Source organism: Carica papaya, chromosome 6 (assembly GCF_054855325.1).
Source record: "Carica papaya isolate Zhongbai chromosome 6, ASM5485532v1, whole genome shotgun sequence".
Classification (NCBI taxonomy): Eukaryota; Viridiplantae; Streptophyta; class Magnoliopsida; order Brassicales; family Caricaceae; genus Carica; species Carica papaya.
The window spans coordinates 31,706,814-31,723,154 of record NC_142314.1 but is presented as its reverse complement, the minus strand read 5'-3'; the positions used below and the strand labels follow the sequence as shown (position 1 = coordinate 31,723,154).

Sequence of the window (16,341 nt, the reverse complement as noted above, 5' to 3'; positions counted from 1 at the left end):
CCACCTGTCGAAGGGTACAAATATTTTCTCACAATAGTTGATGATTGCACTAGAACTACTTGGGTGTATCTCCTTCGTCAAAAGTCCGATGTTCTTACTATTCTCCCTGAATTTTATACTCTTATACTTATACAATATAATATTTCCATTAAAGCTGTGCGATCTGAAAATGCGCACGAACTGAATTTTCATTCTTTTTTCAAATCGAAGGGCATTGTTTCTTACCATTCTTGTGTTGAGACTCCCCAACAAAACTCTGTTGTTGAACGTAAACATCAACACATTTTAAATGTAGTTCGTGTTTTGTTGTTTCAATCCCATATTCCCCTTGTGTATTGGGGCAATTGCATCTTGACCGCTGTTTACCTAATTAATCGTACACCGTCCCCCTTGTTATCAAATAAAACTCCATTCGAACTGTTAACTCAAAAAAAAACCTTCATATGATCACTTGCGTACCTTTAGTTGTCTATGTTACTGCTCAACTCTTGATAGTCATCGCCACAAATTTTCACCTCGTTCCAGGGTTTGTATCTTTCTCGGTTATCCTTCGGGCTACAAAGGATATAAACTTCTCGACATCGAGAAATTTTATCTCACGTAACGTCATTTTTCATGAACATATCTTCCCGTTTCTTTCCTCTCAATTACCTGATCCCATTCACAATGATTTCTTTCACAATCCTGTTTTACCGGTTCCTCTCCATACATCTACACAATCCTCAGATTGTCTTGATACACCTCTTTGCTCACAACGTGAATCCTCCCAAATACACTCATCTAACCCACTACGTATAACACGACCACCCTCTTATTTGTCTGACTATCACTGCTACCATACAGATACCCGTGTACTCTATCCTATTTCTTCGTTCCTTACTCATACCAAACTTACCTCCCAATATCACAACTTTATTTGCGCCATTTCCTCCCACACTGAGCCTACCAACTTTCATGAAGCTAACCAGTTCGATGTTTGGATGAATGCTATGAATGTGGAGTTGCGTGCCTTAGAGGACAATAACACTTGGTCCATTGTTTCCCTCCCTCCTGGGAAGAAACCAATTGACTGCAAGTGGGTTTACAAAATTAAATATCAAACTGATGGGACTATAGAAAGATACAAAGCCCATCTGGTTGCTAAGGGCTACACACAATAATTTGGTATCGATTTTCTTGACACCTTTTCTCCTGTTGCTAAATTGGTTACTGTCAAGATTTTGCTTTCACTTACTGCTATCCATGGTTGGCGCCTGACTCAATTGGACGTCACCAACGCCTTTCTATATGGTGACCTTCACAAAGAAGTTTATATGACTATTCCTCCAGGCTATTCTCCTCGAGAGGGGGAGACTTTTCCACATCAACCTGTTTACCGCCTCCACAAGTCAATCTGTGGGTTGAAACAAGCTTCTCGATAGTGGTTTCATAAGTTTTCACGAACATTACTTCAAGAAGACTTCTATCAGTCACAATGTGACCATTCCCTATTTGTCAGACAACAAGGTAAAACCTTCTTAGCATTGTTAGTGTATGTCGATGACATTGTTATTGCCAGTAATGACGATCAGGTTGTCGAAGAACTCAAAGGTACACTCAAACAAAAATTTAAAATGAAAGATTTGGGAACTCTCCGATATTTTCTTGGACTTGAAATTGCAAGAAATGACACAGGAATCACCTTGTGCCAAAGGAAATATGTATTGGATCTCTTAACTGAGACTGGATGTCTTGGTTGTAAACCCTCATCTATTCCTATGGATCCTAATATCAAAATGTCTAAAGATGATGGCGAGCTCCTAAGTGATATCACCAACTATCGGCGACTAATTGAAAAATTGTTGTATTTAACCATCTCTCGCCCTGACATATGCTACTCTATCAATAGATTGAGTCAATTTCTGGCTGCTCCTAGAACCAGTCACCTCTAAGCCGCCTTACGGATTCTCCAGTACATCAAGAGAACCCCTGGACAAGGTCTTTTCTTTCCTTCATCATCTGCTATTCAGATTAAGGCATTTTCTGATGCTGATTGGGGCACATGTCCGGATACTAGAAGATCCCTCACTGGTTTTTGTGTTTTCCTTAGGTCTTCATTAGTCTCATGAAAATCAAAGAAACAACAAGTCATTTCTCGGTCATCTGCCGAAGCCGAATATCGCTCCATGGCCAACACTACTTGCGAAATTGTTTGGACTCTGAAGCTGTTGCGTGACTTAAAAGTTCAACACCAAGGCCCTGCATTACTTTACTGTGATAATCAAGCCGCTCTACATATTACTTCAAATCCAATGTATCATGAAAGAACAAAACACATTGAACTTGATTGTCATTTTGTTCGTGAGAAGATTCAAGATGGTATCGTGAAGACGATGCACATATCCACTCGAAATCAACTGGCAGATTTAATGACAAAGGTCCTTCATCCTGCACAATTCGCCAATTTACTGAGAAAGATGAGCACAATAAATCTGTACCTTCCATCTTGAGGGGGAGTATTAAGAATAATTAATATATTTAATTGTAACCGTTTTTATTTCTTTTTTCTTTTGTCCATTGCCCACGTACCAGTGCTGGTACGTTCTCCTGCTGTATGTTTTTCCTGCTTCTGTATGTTTTCCTGCTTTTTTGTTTTTTTTTGTTACGGTATTCCCTGTGCCCTGGATTCTGTTTCATTTTTGTTTTCTTCTGTTATGGTGCCATTGCTGATGGCTATATATATTGTGTAAGCTGCAAACGTATGAATTAAATAAAAAATATTTCCCTTCTACTTACTCTTAGGTTCATTTTGCTCTGCCTCATTTCTGACAAATTTTCTATCACACTATCACATAAATAATAAATTTATTAGGAAAAAAAAAACTTGAATTTAATATCAATCGAGTTTCTTCGATTTTCAATGGGGTGCCTATTCAAACAGATAAAAATGAACCGGAAATAAAAGATCAACGTAGGAGATATGACAATAAGATTTAACTATCATTGATCGAATTTGTTCCCCAAAGCAAACTAAAGAAATTATAATAAATTTAAGTTGTTAATATTTTATTTTTTTATTATAATTAGGAATGTAAAATTAAATTAATTTTATTTTTTTATTTATTATATTTATGATCCAAATTCATGCACCTATGAATGATTTTGAAGAGACCGAGGAGTTGAATGACCCAACAACACCCAACAAGATCCGATCAAACCTAGTTTTTCACTTACGCTAACGTAAAATATCTCCCACCGTCACATCGCCTGTACGGCCGCCACGTGTCAATTTCAGATTCATTCTCTCTCATCTTCCCCAATCTACACACACCTTCTGCTCTCTTCTGCTCCGCCTGCAAGCCTTCTTTCTTACAGTTTCAATGGCCAAATCTCTGCTTACTACACCACCTCCGAATCGTTCTGTCCTACGCTCAAATTCTTCTCCTGCTTCTCCTCCTATTCCATGCAACCCCGTTTGTTTCCCGCTAACCGACAAAATCCCTCCCCTTACTCTCCTCCTTCCCACTCGCTGTTCCATCGGTTCCCTTCATCGCCGGCTCACTCCGATCCCCTCACTTGATTCCGACGTTCCGCATCCTCTTCACCAGGTAATTTTGGAAAGATTGATTAAATTCGTTCTACTTGTTGATGATTCATCTTTTCAGTTATCTAATACGAAATGCTACTTTTGGCTGCTGATAAAATCGCATGCAATAATGCGAAAATGGGGTTGCAATGTATTATCTGGTCCTTGATGGTTTTTGCTTTGGCATAAGATAGTGCAGCTGTTCTAGTTTAGGTTTCCGTTTTCTTCTTTTTTCTTTTCGTAGTGGTGGCATTCGGGTTAGTTTCACTTCCTTTTTGGTCTCTTTTGGTTTCTTGATAGCCAAACAGCAGTAATATATTATAATTTTATCTGTTTTTTTGGGATTAATGTTGAAAGGAGTCGGTGAACTTGAAGAGCAGTAAGAGCTACGAGCAATGGGATTCATGGACGGCGAAGTTTTCAGGGGCATCAAATATTCCGTTTTTGCTGCTGCAATTGCCTCAGATCATCCTTAATGCTCGTAATCTTTTGGCGGGAAACAAAACTGCACTTTTGGCGGTCCCATGGCTGGTAATATTGCATTAATTGCTTTCTTCCTTTTTTCTTTTTTCATGGTTGATTTACACTTTTTTTTCTTTTTTAATGTTGATGAATTAGAATCACTGGAAGTCAAATATCATTTTTTCCTGCCTTTTCATATGATAAGAACCTAAAACATTATTAACAACCTATCTATTTTTACTCCTGTGCTGCTCCTTACATTTTAACAGGAACGTTAATTGGAGTTCACTTTGATTACTAGTCATCTGTTAACAAGTATAATATTTGCTATTTTTCTTCCATAAATATTGTCGATATTGTTCAAAAAGTGTATTTTGATTTTTCCCCTTTTATATAAAAGTTAAGTTTATTTTGATTCTCTTCCCGGGATGTTGTCAATATGGAAGTCATTGAAAAAGCATGAAATTTTACCAGGGCATCCATGTTGTTACTATAGGTTCTAGTTAGTTAAAGCTTTTGGAGATCATTGGTCATTCTCATGGATTTGAATATTTGTTCTTTTTCTGCTATTTATGTTTTTCTGTATGATCTTTGAACCCTGGTGGATTTTTGTTTTAAATACAGGGGTTGTTTGCAGGGTTGCTTGGGAACCTATCTTTACTTTCATACTTTGTAAAGAAGAAGGAAAATGAGGTAATTGTGGTGCAGACATTGGGGGTGATTTCAGCTTACGTGGTGTTTGCTCAGCTTGCCATGGCAGAAGCCATGCCTCTTACTCACTTTGTGATGACCTCAATCGTTGTGGCCATGGGTCTTATTGTTAATTTTATTTACTACTTTGGTAAGCTTAATGCTGCAATCTGGCAATTTTGGGAGGATTTTATTACTGTTGGTGGACTATCATTCTTACCCCAAGTAATCCTTCTCGCTCTCTGTTTGTTTTTGTTCAATGTAGACGCTAATGCAAAAATGTACCTACCCAGTTAAAGATCTTGATAATAACTTAAAAATTTTTCATGAATACAGATTATGTGGTCTACATTTGTTCCGTATATACCCAACAGCATCTTGCCTGGGGCCATTGCTTTTGTTGTATCTGTAGCTGCTGTTATCTTGGTAAGCTTAATACAAGTTATTCTTCTGCTTTTAGTCATTTGATGAAATTGGGTGTCTTTCCTCAGAAATCCTAGAAAGAAACTGCAGCATATACGTATGTGTTTTTGTGGGTGTTACCTTTGTGATTTCTGATGTACCTGAAGAAGATTAGCAATAATGAACTTACTAAACGCAGGCAAATTGCAGAAGTAGTCAGCTAATACCAATTAAAATTTTCCTTTCCCTTTGTGGGTGTTTATAAACGAGCAGTTATTTCAAACTTTTCTACCCAAAAGCAATTCTACCTGAGTATCTACATATTTGACCAACATATATAGATAATTTGCTGTTCAGATGCATCTTTTAAGTTTTTTTTTCTTGAAAAGATGTCATATTAAACGAGGGAAGAATTTATAGGGGAACAAAGTCTACCCCACATATTATATTATTTTCTTGTTCAATAGTAAGTAAACCAGAAAAAATGTACAAGCTCAAATAAATTTCTATTCTAGATGTAATGATTATGCAGAGACACAGTGGTTCTTCTTATATCCAAGTATATTCTCACATGCTACGCCTCCGCTGGTATGGTCTTAAAGTACTAATTCATGGCCGGAAAATGTCTCTTAAAATTGGGACCCCAGTGTTTGAATCATGCAAACATCTTGAAAACGGTTGAGATCTTTATCAGGTTACAAATAGTAGTCAATTTAGGATCATAACAATTACACCCGGTAATTAAGTTCAGGATGCTGCAACATGATATAGTGCTACGTTACCCACTTTGGTTCACCAAACTTAATAGCAGTCCCCTTCCTGGATGTGGCATGCTGGGTTCCTGTCTGCCGGGCTTATATAGTTGACTGTCAAAACTGGTAATAGCAGCATTGCACTTTCTTTATGTTAGCATGGCGGACGATAATTGCTCCTTGAGCACTATGATCTGAATGCTTGTATTATTAAGAGCAGAGCTTTCATGCTCTTTAAACATTGCACAAGGATACTGCAAAGATGAAAGTGATTGTTTAAGAGGGCTTTGTCTGATAATAAGAACAAAAGATTATAACCAACCAAAATGTGATAAGCAGTTGCCACTTCTTTTGCACATTGCCTGCAGATGAAACCAAGAAAACATAATGAATATGAATGGCTTCACCATTTTCCTAATTGTGAAAAGTAGAGAATATCATATAGCTTTGGCTAGTTTGATTCGTATACTTGTGACTGTTTGCTGCCTCTTAATTGGTAACATATACTGATATTTATTTTCTTCACCCGCGAACCTGGGTAACATGATCCAATGGTGGATCTAGATACTTCTACAACAAATTTCTGAATTTTTTATTTTTTATTTTTTATTTTATCTTATTTTTCTTTGAGGATATGAAATTAAGGTTAAAAGACTGGGATGTTGCTCTCATTCTGTCCCAAGAAGAAAAGTTGTTTGTTTCGCAATAGATCATATGGGGTATTCAGATAAGAAGTATAATTCTAGTTTTGAACTTCTGGTCTTCCCCACTATTATCTTCTTGAACTTGTACAGAGAAGTAGGTGATCCTATTCAGTGATCTTTTAAACTTGCCGCTGCTAAGATTTGCAGGCACGAATAGGCAAACTTCCAGAGAAAGGTGTAAAATTTCTTGGAGGAATATCTGGCTGGACGGCAACACTTCTTTTTATGTGGATGCCTGTTACACAGATGGTAATTTCCATCAAAGCTCATTGTTTTTTTGTTTAATTCTTGCATTTCAAACAGATCCATCCTGGATGAATGTCTGACTTGGGATTATGCTTCCTTTTCAGTGGACAAATTTTCTATATCCTGACAACATTAAAGGCTTATCGGCTACCTCAATGTTGCTTGCTATGATTGGAAATGGACTTATGATCCCACGAGCATTATTTATTCGTGATTTCATGTGGTATTGGTCTTCTCCAATCAAATACTTGTAGATCTAAAGAATGTTCTTTCTCATAATATACATGTTCACTGCACGCATATCAGTGAAATCACTGAAGCAACTGATAGCTTCCAGGATGTCCAGTTTGCTCAAAGTATATGTCCAGTTTCTCATGTGAGACATGAGAAATCCAATTTCGTATGAATAGTAGTCACTAGCAAGATTTAATTGATCACAAAATGTAGTTGCAATTTCGTCCTTAATGGTTTCTGATTATCTTCTCTGCCTTTGCGACCATACTTGTTTCTTGATGCATAAATAGATGTGGTTTTAGTATATGTATATTGAGGGGATATCATTTCAACTTCAATTGCAGGTTCTTAGGTTCAACCTGGGCTTCTCTCTTCTTTGGATATGGAAATATCCTATGGCTGTATTGGTAAGAGCTTTAGATCCATATGAAACTATGCAATAAGAAGCTGTTTACTAGAAGTTATTCTATCTTCAAGAAAAAATTTCATCTTTTTAGACACAACTCCGAAAAAACAACAAATTTTTGAGATCATTTCTTCCAGTTTTAAAAACATCTAAAATATTTTCTGATCTTCTTAAAATAGAGAACTAAAGTTCTAAAAACAGAATGCCCTAAACACAATACTGTTACTTGTTTGCAGGTTCAACTGTATTAGCAGGGAATTCTTCTTGGCTGCAACAGTTGGTTTATTTTCTTGGATAGGTTGTCTCCTGAAAGATAATATGAGAAAAATTCAACTGGGAAATTATTCTTCACGTTGCAATTTAGATAATCATTTCAGCATCAGAGAGATTTCTCATTCTTTTTTTTTTTTTTCTCTTTTTTTCTCACTAATTGACAGGAATGGCTCTATGGAGGGATCCAGTGGTTCATGGATACAACTCTCCCTTGAGATCATTAAAAGAGTTGGTTTTTGGCTCTTAACATTAAATATGCATGCAACTCTGTGTTCATAGAAGCAAAGGCTTGTTTGCACGAAAGCACGGAAATCTTCTTTCTGCCGAGAAGCCAAGTGTCTAACCAACAATATCGATCATTTTCTGCAAATTGACAGAGCTTCCAGCTGCAAGATATGTGATTAGGTAACTATAGTTCATTTCAGTCAATAAGAAAGTGTTTGATAATGTTTCATAGTTTAGAACTTGTTTCGTAGTATTGCAACATTGATATACGAAGAGAGTAATTAATGTTGTATTTAACGAACATAAGCTCTATACTAATAAAAATAGGAATAAACCTTCTGCAATCATGTTTCTCATTTATACAAGTAAAAAGTGATTGTAGGGTCTGATTTTGGCTCCAAAAAGTTCTTGTATTCTTTGAGTTAGATCATTAGCCATGCTCAAAATATACACTCAAGGAACACAATATGAACCCCAAGAGAATGGTTTGATCTTGAAACTGATTAGAGGAATGAGATTTTTATTCTTGGGCCAATACTTAAATTTAGTTTTCAAAATACAATTAATGTTATAATTTAGTCTTTTTTCATCACAAATTAGTTTTTAAATTTTTAAAGTTGTTTCAAAAGTTTAAGGCTGTTAAATTTGGATTTTGAAAAAAAAAAAAAAAGAAAAAACATATATATCAAATATAGCTTAGGATTTATTTGGTAGTAAAAAAAAAATTAATTATTTTTGTAATCTATAATTTTTTAATTAATATTAAATTATTTCTATTTAATGTATTATATTAATATTAGTTTTTTAATTATTTTTGGGGTCCATGTTTTCTTTTGCCTCCAAATAAATTCTCAGTCAGTTTTGATTGTTTTTTTTAATCTAAATTTTAATATTGTTAAATTTTTTTAAATAATTTTAAAAATTTGGGAGACCAACTTCTAATAAAATAATATTTCGAGAACTTAATTTATAATAAAATAATGGTTCGAGAATTAAGTTAAAGATTTACTTTTTGTTTTATATTTTTAATAAATTTTATAAGTAACTATAGATACTTTTATGTCTAATATAATAAAAGGAGTTAAGAAATGTAATATCATACGGAGCATTCATTCTAGTTTATATACATATAAGGAAAACAATATTATTTTGCTATAGAATCTAACCGTGACAATTCCACATTTTCAAAAGGTGAACCCAAGAAGCAATGAACTAATAAAGTAAAATGTAAATAATTAAATAAGAGCCAAGAAACCCTCTAAATCTAAATATGATATAAAGGAATCCCTATACATAATTTTATTTTAAATATTATAATACGTATCTTATATATATATATATATATATATACATACATGGACATTAATAATTAAATTATACTAATTTCATAAGCTAAGAGAGTTAGGTTACCCGACTATTAATTCCATTTTGAAGGCACCCAAGATATAAGAAACCATAGTAATGATAACTAATGTTCTAATTATTCATAATTATATTCGGATGAATATATATAATATATATTCCAACCCACGTAATTACATTTACATAATTATATTCGGATGGTAAAAATATATATTCACAATAATGTTATAATTACATTTTACATTTTTTTAAAAAAAAGAGAGAGAATATGAAAGATATTTTCTTGAAAGAAAACACGACAACATAAACAAGCAGCACGTGTAAAGCAGAAAATTGAATTATTTAATATTTTTTATTTTATTAATTATTATTATATTAAAAACATCACTTCACTCCTACCAAAATCTTTGTATACAACGCCATAAACATAACGTCAAAATTCTCATCACCTTCATCCTCATTCTCTCTCTGTTGATCTTGGTCGGTTTCCCATGGTGTCGTCCAGTCAAAATGCTACCCGGAGGCTCCTCGGCTTTGGGTTTTGGATTCAAGGTTTCAGAGCTTTCCCATGGATGGCGATCAACTTCTTCCTCAAAGATACTCTCAACGTCGACCCATCCACTCTCCAGCTCCTGCAGAATTCTGCCAATCTCCCCATGGTCGCTAAGCCCCTATACGGTGTCGTTTCCGACGCCATCTACTTCTCTGGCCAGCACCGCCTTCCTTATATTGCAATAGGAGGTATCTCGAAACGTTTCAGTTTTCCCGTTTCTTATTGTTCTGTCCACTGTTCTACTTGTCTCTGTCGTCTCAACTCAATTTTTGCTGATTTGATTGGCAATTCTTATTGGTCATAGAGTATTATAGCTGTTTATGATATGATTTTCTTCAATTCCCTCCCCTCCCCCCCCCCCCACCCCCCCCCCCCTTCTCTCTCTCTATATATATATATGTATATATTATCTCTGCTCTGCTTTTTCTTTGAGAATCAAAGAGCCCTACATCTTCTTCTTCCTTTATTAAAAGCAACAGATTCTTTCCGCCTTTTGCTAATCTGATTCTTTTTTTGCAATTTTCCTTGATTCTTTGATTTGTTAATATTATTTTAATTTCTAATACTCTAAGATCCCAAATAGAATTGAATTTGAAATTTTCTTTTGGATTTCAGAGGAGCTAATACTTCTTTTTCTTATGGATTTCCCTCTATGTTTACTTTCTTCTTCTTTTCTCTTTAAAAATGTTGAGAAAGAACCAATTACTTTCATCTCGGTATAGAGAGAAGAAGATGATGGCTTAACTGCTTCTGGTTTCTTCCATCTCTTCTTCTGATTTCAGAAGGATCTTATATCTTCTATAGTTATTTATATGTGTTTATCTCTTACTGCAGCTCTCTTACAGGCAGTATCATGGCTAGCCATAGCTATCCTCTCTCAATCAGCAATCTCAATCTTCACAATATCTCTATATTTACTACTCAGCAACCTTGGTGCTTCCATTGCTGAGGTTGCAAACGATGCCATTGTTGCAGAGACTGGAAAACAACCAGCTTCTTCTTCTTCTTCCAAAAGCTCTCAAGGATCTGGTGAGCTTCAGTCATTTGTTTGGATGGCTTCTGCCGCAGGTGGAGTCCTGGGTAACCTACTTGGTGGAATTGCCATTGATAAATTCTCCCCTCAATCAATGTTTCACATTTTTGGCCTCCTTGTTGCTCTCCAATTTGTCATAACCATCGGCAGTCATGAAAGCTCTCTTAATCTTCCTAAAAGTCAATCAAAAATTGGGATTAGAAAGCAACTTTCGGTGCTCTTAGCAGCATTACAGAAGCCCGAGATTGCATATTCGATTGCCTGGTTTGCAGCATCTTATGCCATAATCCCCGCACTCACAGGAACCATGTTCTTCTACCAAACACAATATTTGAATATCAATTCCTCCGTGTTGGGAATCTCCAAGGTGTTTGGTCAATTCACAATGCTCTTATGGGGCGTCATCTATAACCATTATTTAAAGTCAATTCCACCAAGAAAAGTAATAGTGGCAGTTCAGGTATCTATGGCCCTGTTGATGGTATCGGATGTATTGTTTGTGAAAGGTATTTACCGAGAGATAGGCGTGGGAGACACACTCTACGTTGTGATATTGTCAGGGGTATTAGAGGTTTTATTCTTTTTTAAGATTCTGCCATTCAGTGTTGTAATGGCAAAGCTTTGCCCACAAGGGTGTGAAGGATCTCTTATGGCATTGGTAATGTCTGCAATAGCTCTGGCGATGATTGTTAGTGGATACCTAGGAATTGCTCTGGCATCTTATGTTGGTGTATCGGGGAATGATTTTTCGGGCTTTCCTTGTGGGCTTATGATACAGGCAGTTTGCACACTTCTCCCAGTGCTTTGTTCATCATTTATGCATGATGATGCTGCCAAACCCAAAACCATGGGGAAGGTGGAGTAATGTCAAGAACAGCATCAACTTTTGTAGAGTGTCAGTTGTGCTAAAAACTTTAGGTTTATAGTTTTTCAAAATTCCTGAATGATTCTTTGAATTTTAGATTTGTTTGTGCTATAGATAGGATGTCAACCAGACAATATGAATGGAGGAGGAGCTGCAGATGTAATTTGCAGAACTTCAGTGGTGACCTCCTTCAAAAGTAAGATAGGTTCAGGCTTATAGTTTCTCAAAAGTTATATTGTTATACAGGATTGTATTTATGAATTACAAATAAAGATTACTAATTGAATGATATGCTAACATGTTTGCAAGTTTATTTTCAAAACAATTAAACAAGACCTTAGTGTTGCTAAACAAGAGTTGAGAACAAAATCATGGTTCATAGACAAGATATCATGCTAATTGCAAGACAAGATTAACGTACGCAACAACCAAAACAATCAGAATGAACCATGTACGTAAATAACTCGAAGCATTAAAATAAGCAGAACATTTCCATTAAGATCAGTCATCAAACTCTCGAGTTAACATTCAGCTAAAAAGAACAGCCAGAGACTGAACTAATCTACACCCATAATTCATCATAAAAAGCTACATTCTTTTGTAGATACTCAGTCATCAACCTCTCGAGTTAACATTCATCTAAGAAGAACAGCCAGAGACTGAACTAATCTACAACCATAATTCATCATAAAAGCTACATTCTTTTCTAGATATTCACAGAAATAGAGCAGATACTAAATGCGGCCATCCCAGAGACATTCTTGCTCAGCCTTGCCAACTTTCAAGAGACTCTCAATTTCTTTTGGAGGGTTTAAGCCTAAGCGATGAGCACGCTCCCACCGAGCCAATCTGCTCATTCCAAGACAAGGACCATAAGCCATGTTCAAGTCGAATTGCCTCAGGACTTCCTCGTGCTCATCATACTCATCTATGAAGCAAAACAGAGAAAAATAAAATAAACAAACATCAACACACATCTCTTTGCCATCGTTGCTACCTGTTCATAAAATTGGTTGCTCCAAGTTGAAAATTGTAAAAAGCAGAATCTCTACCCAAAAACATATGTCTTGTTTGTTTTTCCCAAATTGGAAGTAATTTCGTTCTATCCGATTTCTAAAAAAAAAAACCATTGGAAAGGAGCAGTCTGGAGATTCATTGCGCTACTCACAAGAACGAAACTGATTTCCAAATAGTATCTAAGCGCTTCTTTTTATCGAAGCTAAAACCGAACGGTCTTTTCAATGCAAAACTAAAGCAAAACCCTAAATATACAAATATTCATCATTTGCAAAGAGTAAAAGAAAATCTAAACCGAAAAAGGAAATGAATAAAGAGAAGAACAAAGAGTACCTTTGAGATCGAGGGAACCGTGAGAAATCAAAGCCACGGGTTGGGCGACATTGGAACCAATAGCTGCCGCGTGAATCGGCGACTTTTTCTTGGTAGAAGCCTTTGAAGAAGATTTCGATTTGGCGATGGCTCCAGTTGTTTTCTTCTTCTGTTTGTATAAACCCGCGAGGCTCTTTGATGTCGTTGCCATCTCTCTCCCTCCAAGCTCTGCAACTTTTCAAATTTTGAATTTCGAAAATTTGTTTCCCTTTGTGGTCTCCTGCGGAGAGAATGCAGAGCCTATGTATCTCTTATTCACCATTTGAATTTTTTTATTTTTTTTAACAAAAAATATCATTTATATTTAAAATAATTTTATATAAATTAATTACATTATAATTTTTTAATACAAAACACGTGGAATTTACAGCTCTACCCAAGCATACACCGCCAGCAAATAATTGATAAATTTTTTTTATCAATTATAAATTTGCTCATTCACTTTAGTTTAATTTTTAAAATAACAAAATTTTTTATGTGATTTGAGAGAATTTAAATTACATATGTATGTAAGTCTTAAAATGATTTCTAAATATATCTTAACTAAAATTAATCAATTTATTAATTATAATTATAAGAAATAAATTATGATCTTAATCTAAATAAACAGTATATTTTAATTAATTTTATTTTAATTTTCAAATAAAAATAAAAACTTAACAAAATTAAATCAGACATGGATCATCTCATAACAAGACCTAGAAAGACATAAATTCCATATTGAAAAATGAGACCTGTAAAAATTTGCTCCATCCAATCAAGATTAAAATTTTCTAGACTACTAACAGTACGGATAAATGAATTAAGTATAATTTTTTTTATTTTTTATCAAAATATTTAATAATAATTTATAAAAATATATATGATAAAATATTTAATGTTATATAACTAATACAATAATACTAGCTGAGCTCGAAGCTTAGTAGGCTAAAGACCAAGTGGTAAAGGAGACTACTACCAAATAAGAAAGACAGAGAAAGAGACGTGGATAGAGGCCAAATATATAATAGAATGAAGCACTAGATATTAAGGTTTTGAGTTTTTAAGCTTTAATTTTTTTTGTATTATTGGTTCATACCATAATCGAACTAATTTGAACCAAAATTTTGGTACACTCATTTAAAGATCGAATGTGAGATCAAACATGTAGCATCCCAGAATTTGGAAGGAAATAAATTGTACATTAAGTGTAGAAGAGAAATAATACCGTTATGGTTTATATTTCTTACACAATAATTCAGAATACTCAATAAAGTTACGAAAATGATCCTTTTAAAAGAACAACTAAAAGTAAACTAACTGAATATTTTATTCGCAATTTTTTTGTGGATCGGGATCTAAATCTTGATCATCTTGATATGAAATGGTTAATGAAAGAGTGATCTACACTAACCCAGTAAGAATGTCACATTACTCACCGATACAGAAATGTTGGTTAAAAATCATGAAAATGACTAATGAAACTCTTATTTTAAGTAAAGTCATTTATCATAAGTAAAATCATTTATTGTATACTTACCGTAGTGAAATTTTCAAAACTGACCTATAGAGGCAATGACACAGCCAGTCTCATAATCTCATGTACAATTAACCAGAACGACAAATTTTCTTTTTTATCTGTCTACTGGTATCCATAGGAGTTTATAGGGATGTCTTCATTACGCGTGAAGCTTTATTCAATATTTTCAATTAACCGACTGTCTCCATATCCCGTCCGGTATGAGAGCAAAAAATATCATCCCTCAATATCATGTCCGGTATGAGGGTGAAACAGGTCATCCTCATACCTCGTTCAGGATGAGTGCCAAAGTACCAATCCTCCATACCCCATCCAGTATGAGGATACGCTCACTGTAGGGTTTTCTATGTACCTGGTCCGTCCACCATCTCTCAAGATATCCAATAAGACTACCATTCATTCACTCGCTTAATTAAACAATTTTCTGTTTACATTTAATTTCTAGTTTTGCAATTTAACTATAAATCACACAAAACAAATAATACATGCATCAAGAAAACACAACTAAATCATCTTACCAAGTCTAACATATTATCATGCATTAAAAATTGTAAAATTAATCAAATAGGATAAACAGTGAATAATAACTGGTTCCGACTCTATTAGTAAGCTGTGATTAATTATTGAGATTTTCTAAATTGTACAAAATACTACATTATCTATAATTAAACTTAAATTCCATAACAGAGAATATAGTGAGGGATTCTTACCCGAATCGGTGTCCGAACACTAAATTTTTAACTGTGCCTACTAGCGGTACTCAGATTCTCTGAATTTTTCTTCGGATATTAAAACACGCTCTAAGTATCTAGAAATGCCCCATAAACCCAAAATCGATGTTAGAAACCCTTTTCGACCAATTTTAAAATTCCGGCACGGCGGCGCCACGGTGCTCCGGCGACGGTATCGCCGCCCATGGTAGCGATTTACCTCAGGTTGGCCATTTTTGACCGGTTTTGTGCTCATTCATGCGAGAAAACACATTAAGGGGTCTCAGTTGACTAGAAAATTTGAAAAACAGAAGCTTATTATCGGCGAAGTTTTTTAGTGCGGCGGCTCCACCGGCTCACCTTCTCGGTTGGTCGTTTTTCTTCAGTCAACGTGTGAAAAATAAAAAGGTGAGTACAATGGTGGAAAAATTGCACGAAATAGAAATCGGGAAGGGTCTTATCGGATGCAGTTTTTGATTTTTTTCACGACGGCGTCGTCGGGCTTTACCTGCGATTTTCGACTCATACGCTGGTCCTTTTGCTCTAATTTGGCCATGAGGGTATTCAAAATCGAATTTCGAAGAATGAAATTTTTTTTACCTCTTTTGGCGGTCGGAGGTGGCTCCGGCACGATAGCGGGTGGCAGTCGACTCCCTTTCTGGTGACTGGTTCTTCTTCTCCAGCGGGGGGGTCTGGCGGATAGGGTTAGGGTTTTGTGTAAGGTGAGGTATTTATATCCGTCTCCTTTTAATTTAGACTGTCCATCGCGTTTGATCTGTACCGTTCGATCATGTTTAAATAGGAAGTGAATCTGGACCGTTCATCACGATTTGATCTGGACCGTCCGGTCGCATTTAAATAGGAAGTAAATTTGGACCATTCATCGTGATTTGATCTGAACTGTACGATCGCGTTTAAAGAGCAAACGGATCCGGACCGTCCACACGCGCG

At 35.3% G+C, this 16,341-nt stretch overlaps 3 protein-coding genes across 4 annotated transcripts; 2 read left to right on the top strand and 1 right to left on the bottom strand.

Moving 5' to 3' along the window:
- The first annotated feature begins 3,163 nt into the window (after positions 1-3,163).
- Positions 3,164-8,303, top strand: LOC110816035 (maltose excess protein 1, chloroplastic-like). 2 transcript variants are annotated; one of them, XM_022044044.2, is made up of 9 exons: positions 3,164-3,587; positions 3,923-4,096; positions 4,652-4,942; positions 5,054-5,143; positions 6,723-6,824; positions 6,926-7,044; positions 7,400-7,462; positions 7,698-7,759; positions 7,899-8,303. In XM_022044044.2, the coding sequence occupies exons 1-9, from the start codon at positions 3,360-3,362 to the stop codon at positions 7,979-7,981; spliced, it is 1,212 nt and encodes a 403-aa protein (XP_021899736.2). In that variant the 5' UTR covers positions 3,164-3,359; the 3' UTR covers positions 7,982-8,303. The 2 variants fall into 2 exon arrangements, with proteins under 2 accessions (XP_021899736.2, XP_088079292.1); XM_088223166.1 differs by lacking the exon at positions 3,164-3,587 and having other exon boundaries at positions 3,956-4,096; positions 4,665-4,942.
- A 1,425-nt stretch (positions 8,304-9,728) lies between these two features.
- LOC110815979 (Major facilitator superfamily protein) lies at positions 9,729-12,063 on the top strand. Its single transcript, XM_088223215.1, has 2 exons — positions 9,729-10,062; positions 10,709-12,063. The coding sequence occupies exons 1-2, from the start codon at positions 9,813-9,815 to the stop codon at positions 11,770-11,772; spliced, it is 1,314 nt and encodes a 437-aa protein (XP_088079341.1). The 5' UTR covers positions 9,729-9,812; the 3' UTR covers positions 11,773-12,063.
- Positions 12,064-12,244: 181 nt separating this feature from the next.
- POLD4 (polymerase delta 4) lies at positions 12,245-13,428 on the bottom strand. Its single transcript, XM_022044038.2, has 2 exons — positions 13,123-13,428; positions 12,245-12,700 (listed from the first exon to the last, which is right to left on the bottom strand). Exons 1-2 carry the CDS (start codon positions 13,310-13,312, stop codon positions 12,507-12,509), a joined length of 384 nt encoding a protein of 127 aa, XP_021899730.1. The 5' UTR covers positions 13,313-13,428; the 3' UTR covers positions 12,245-12,506.
- Between the last annotated feature and the right edge of the window lie 2,913 nt (positions 13,429-16,341).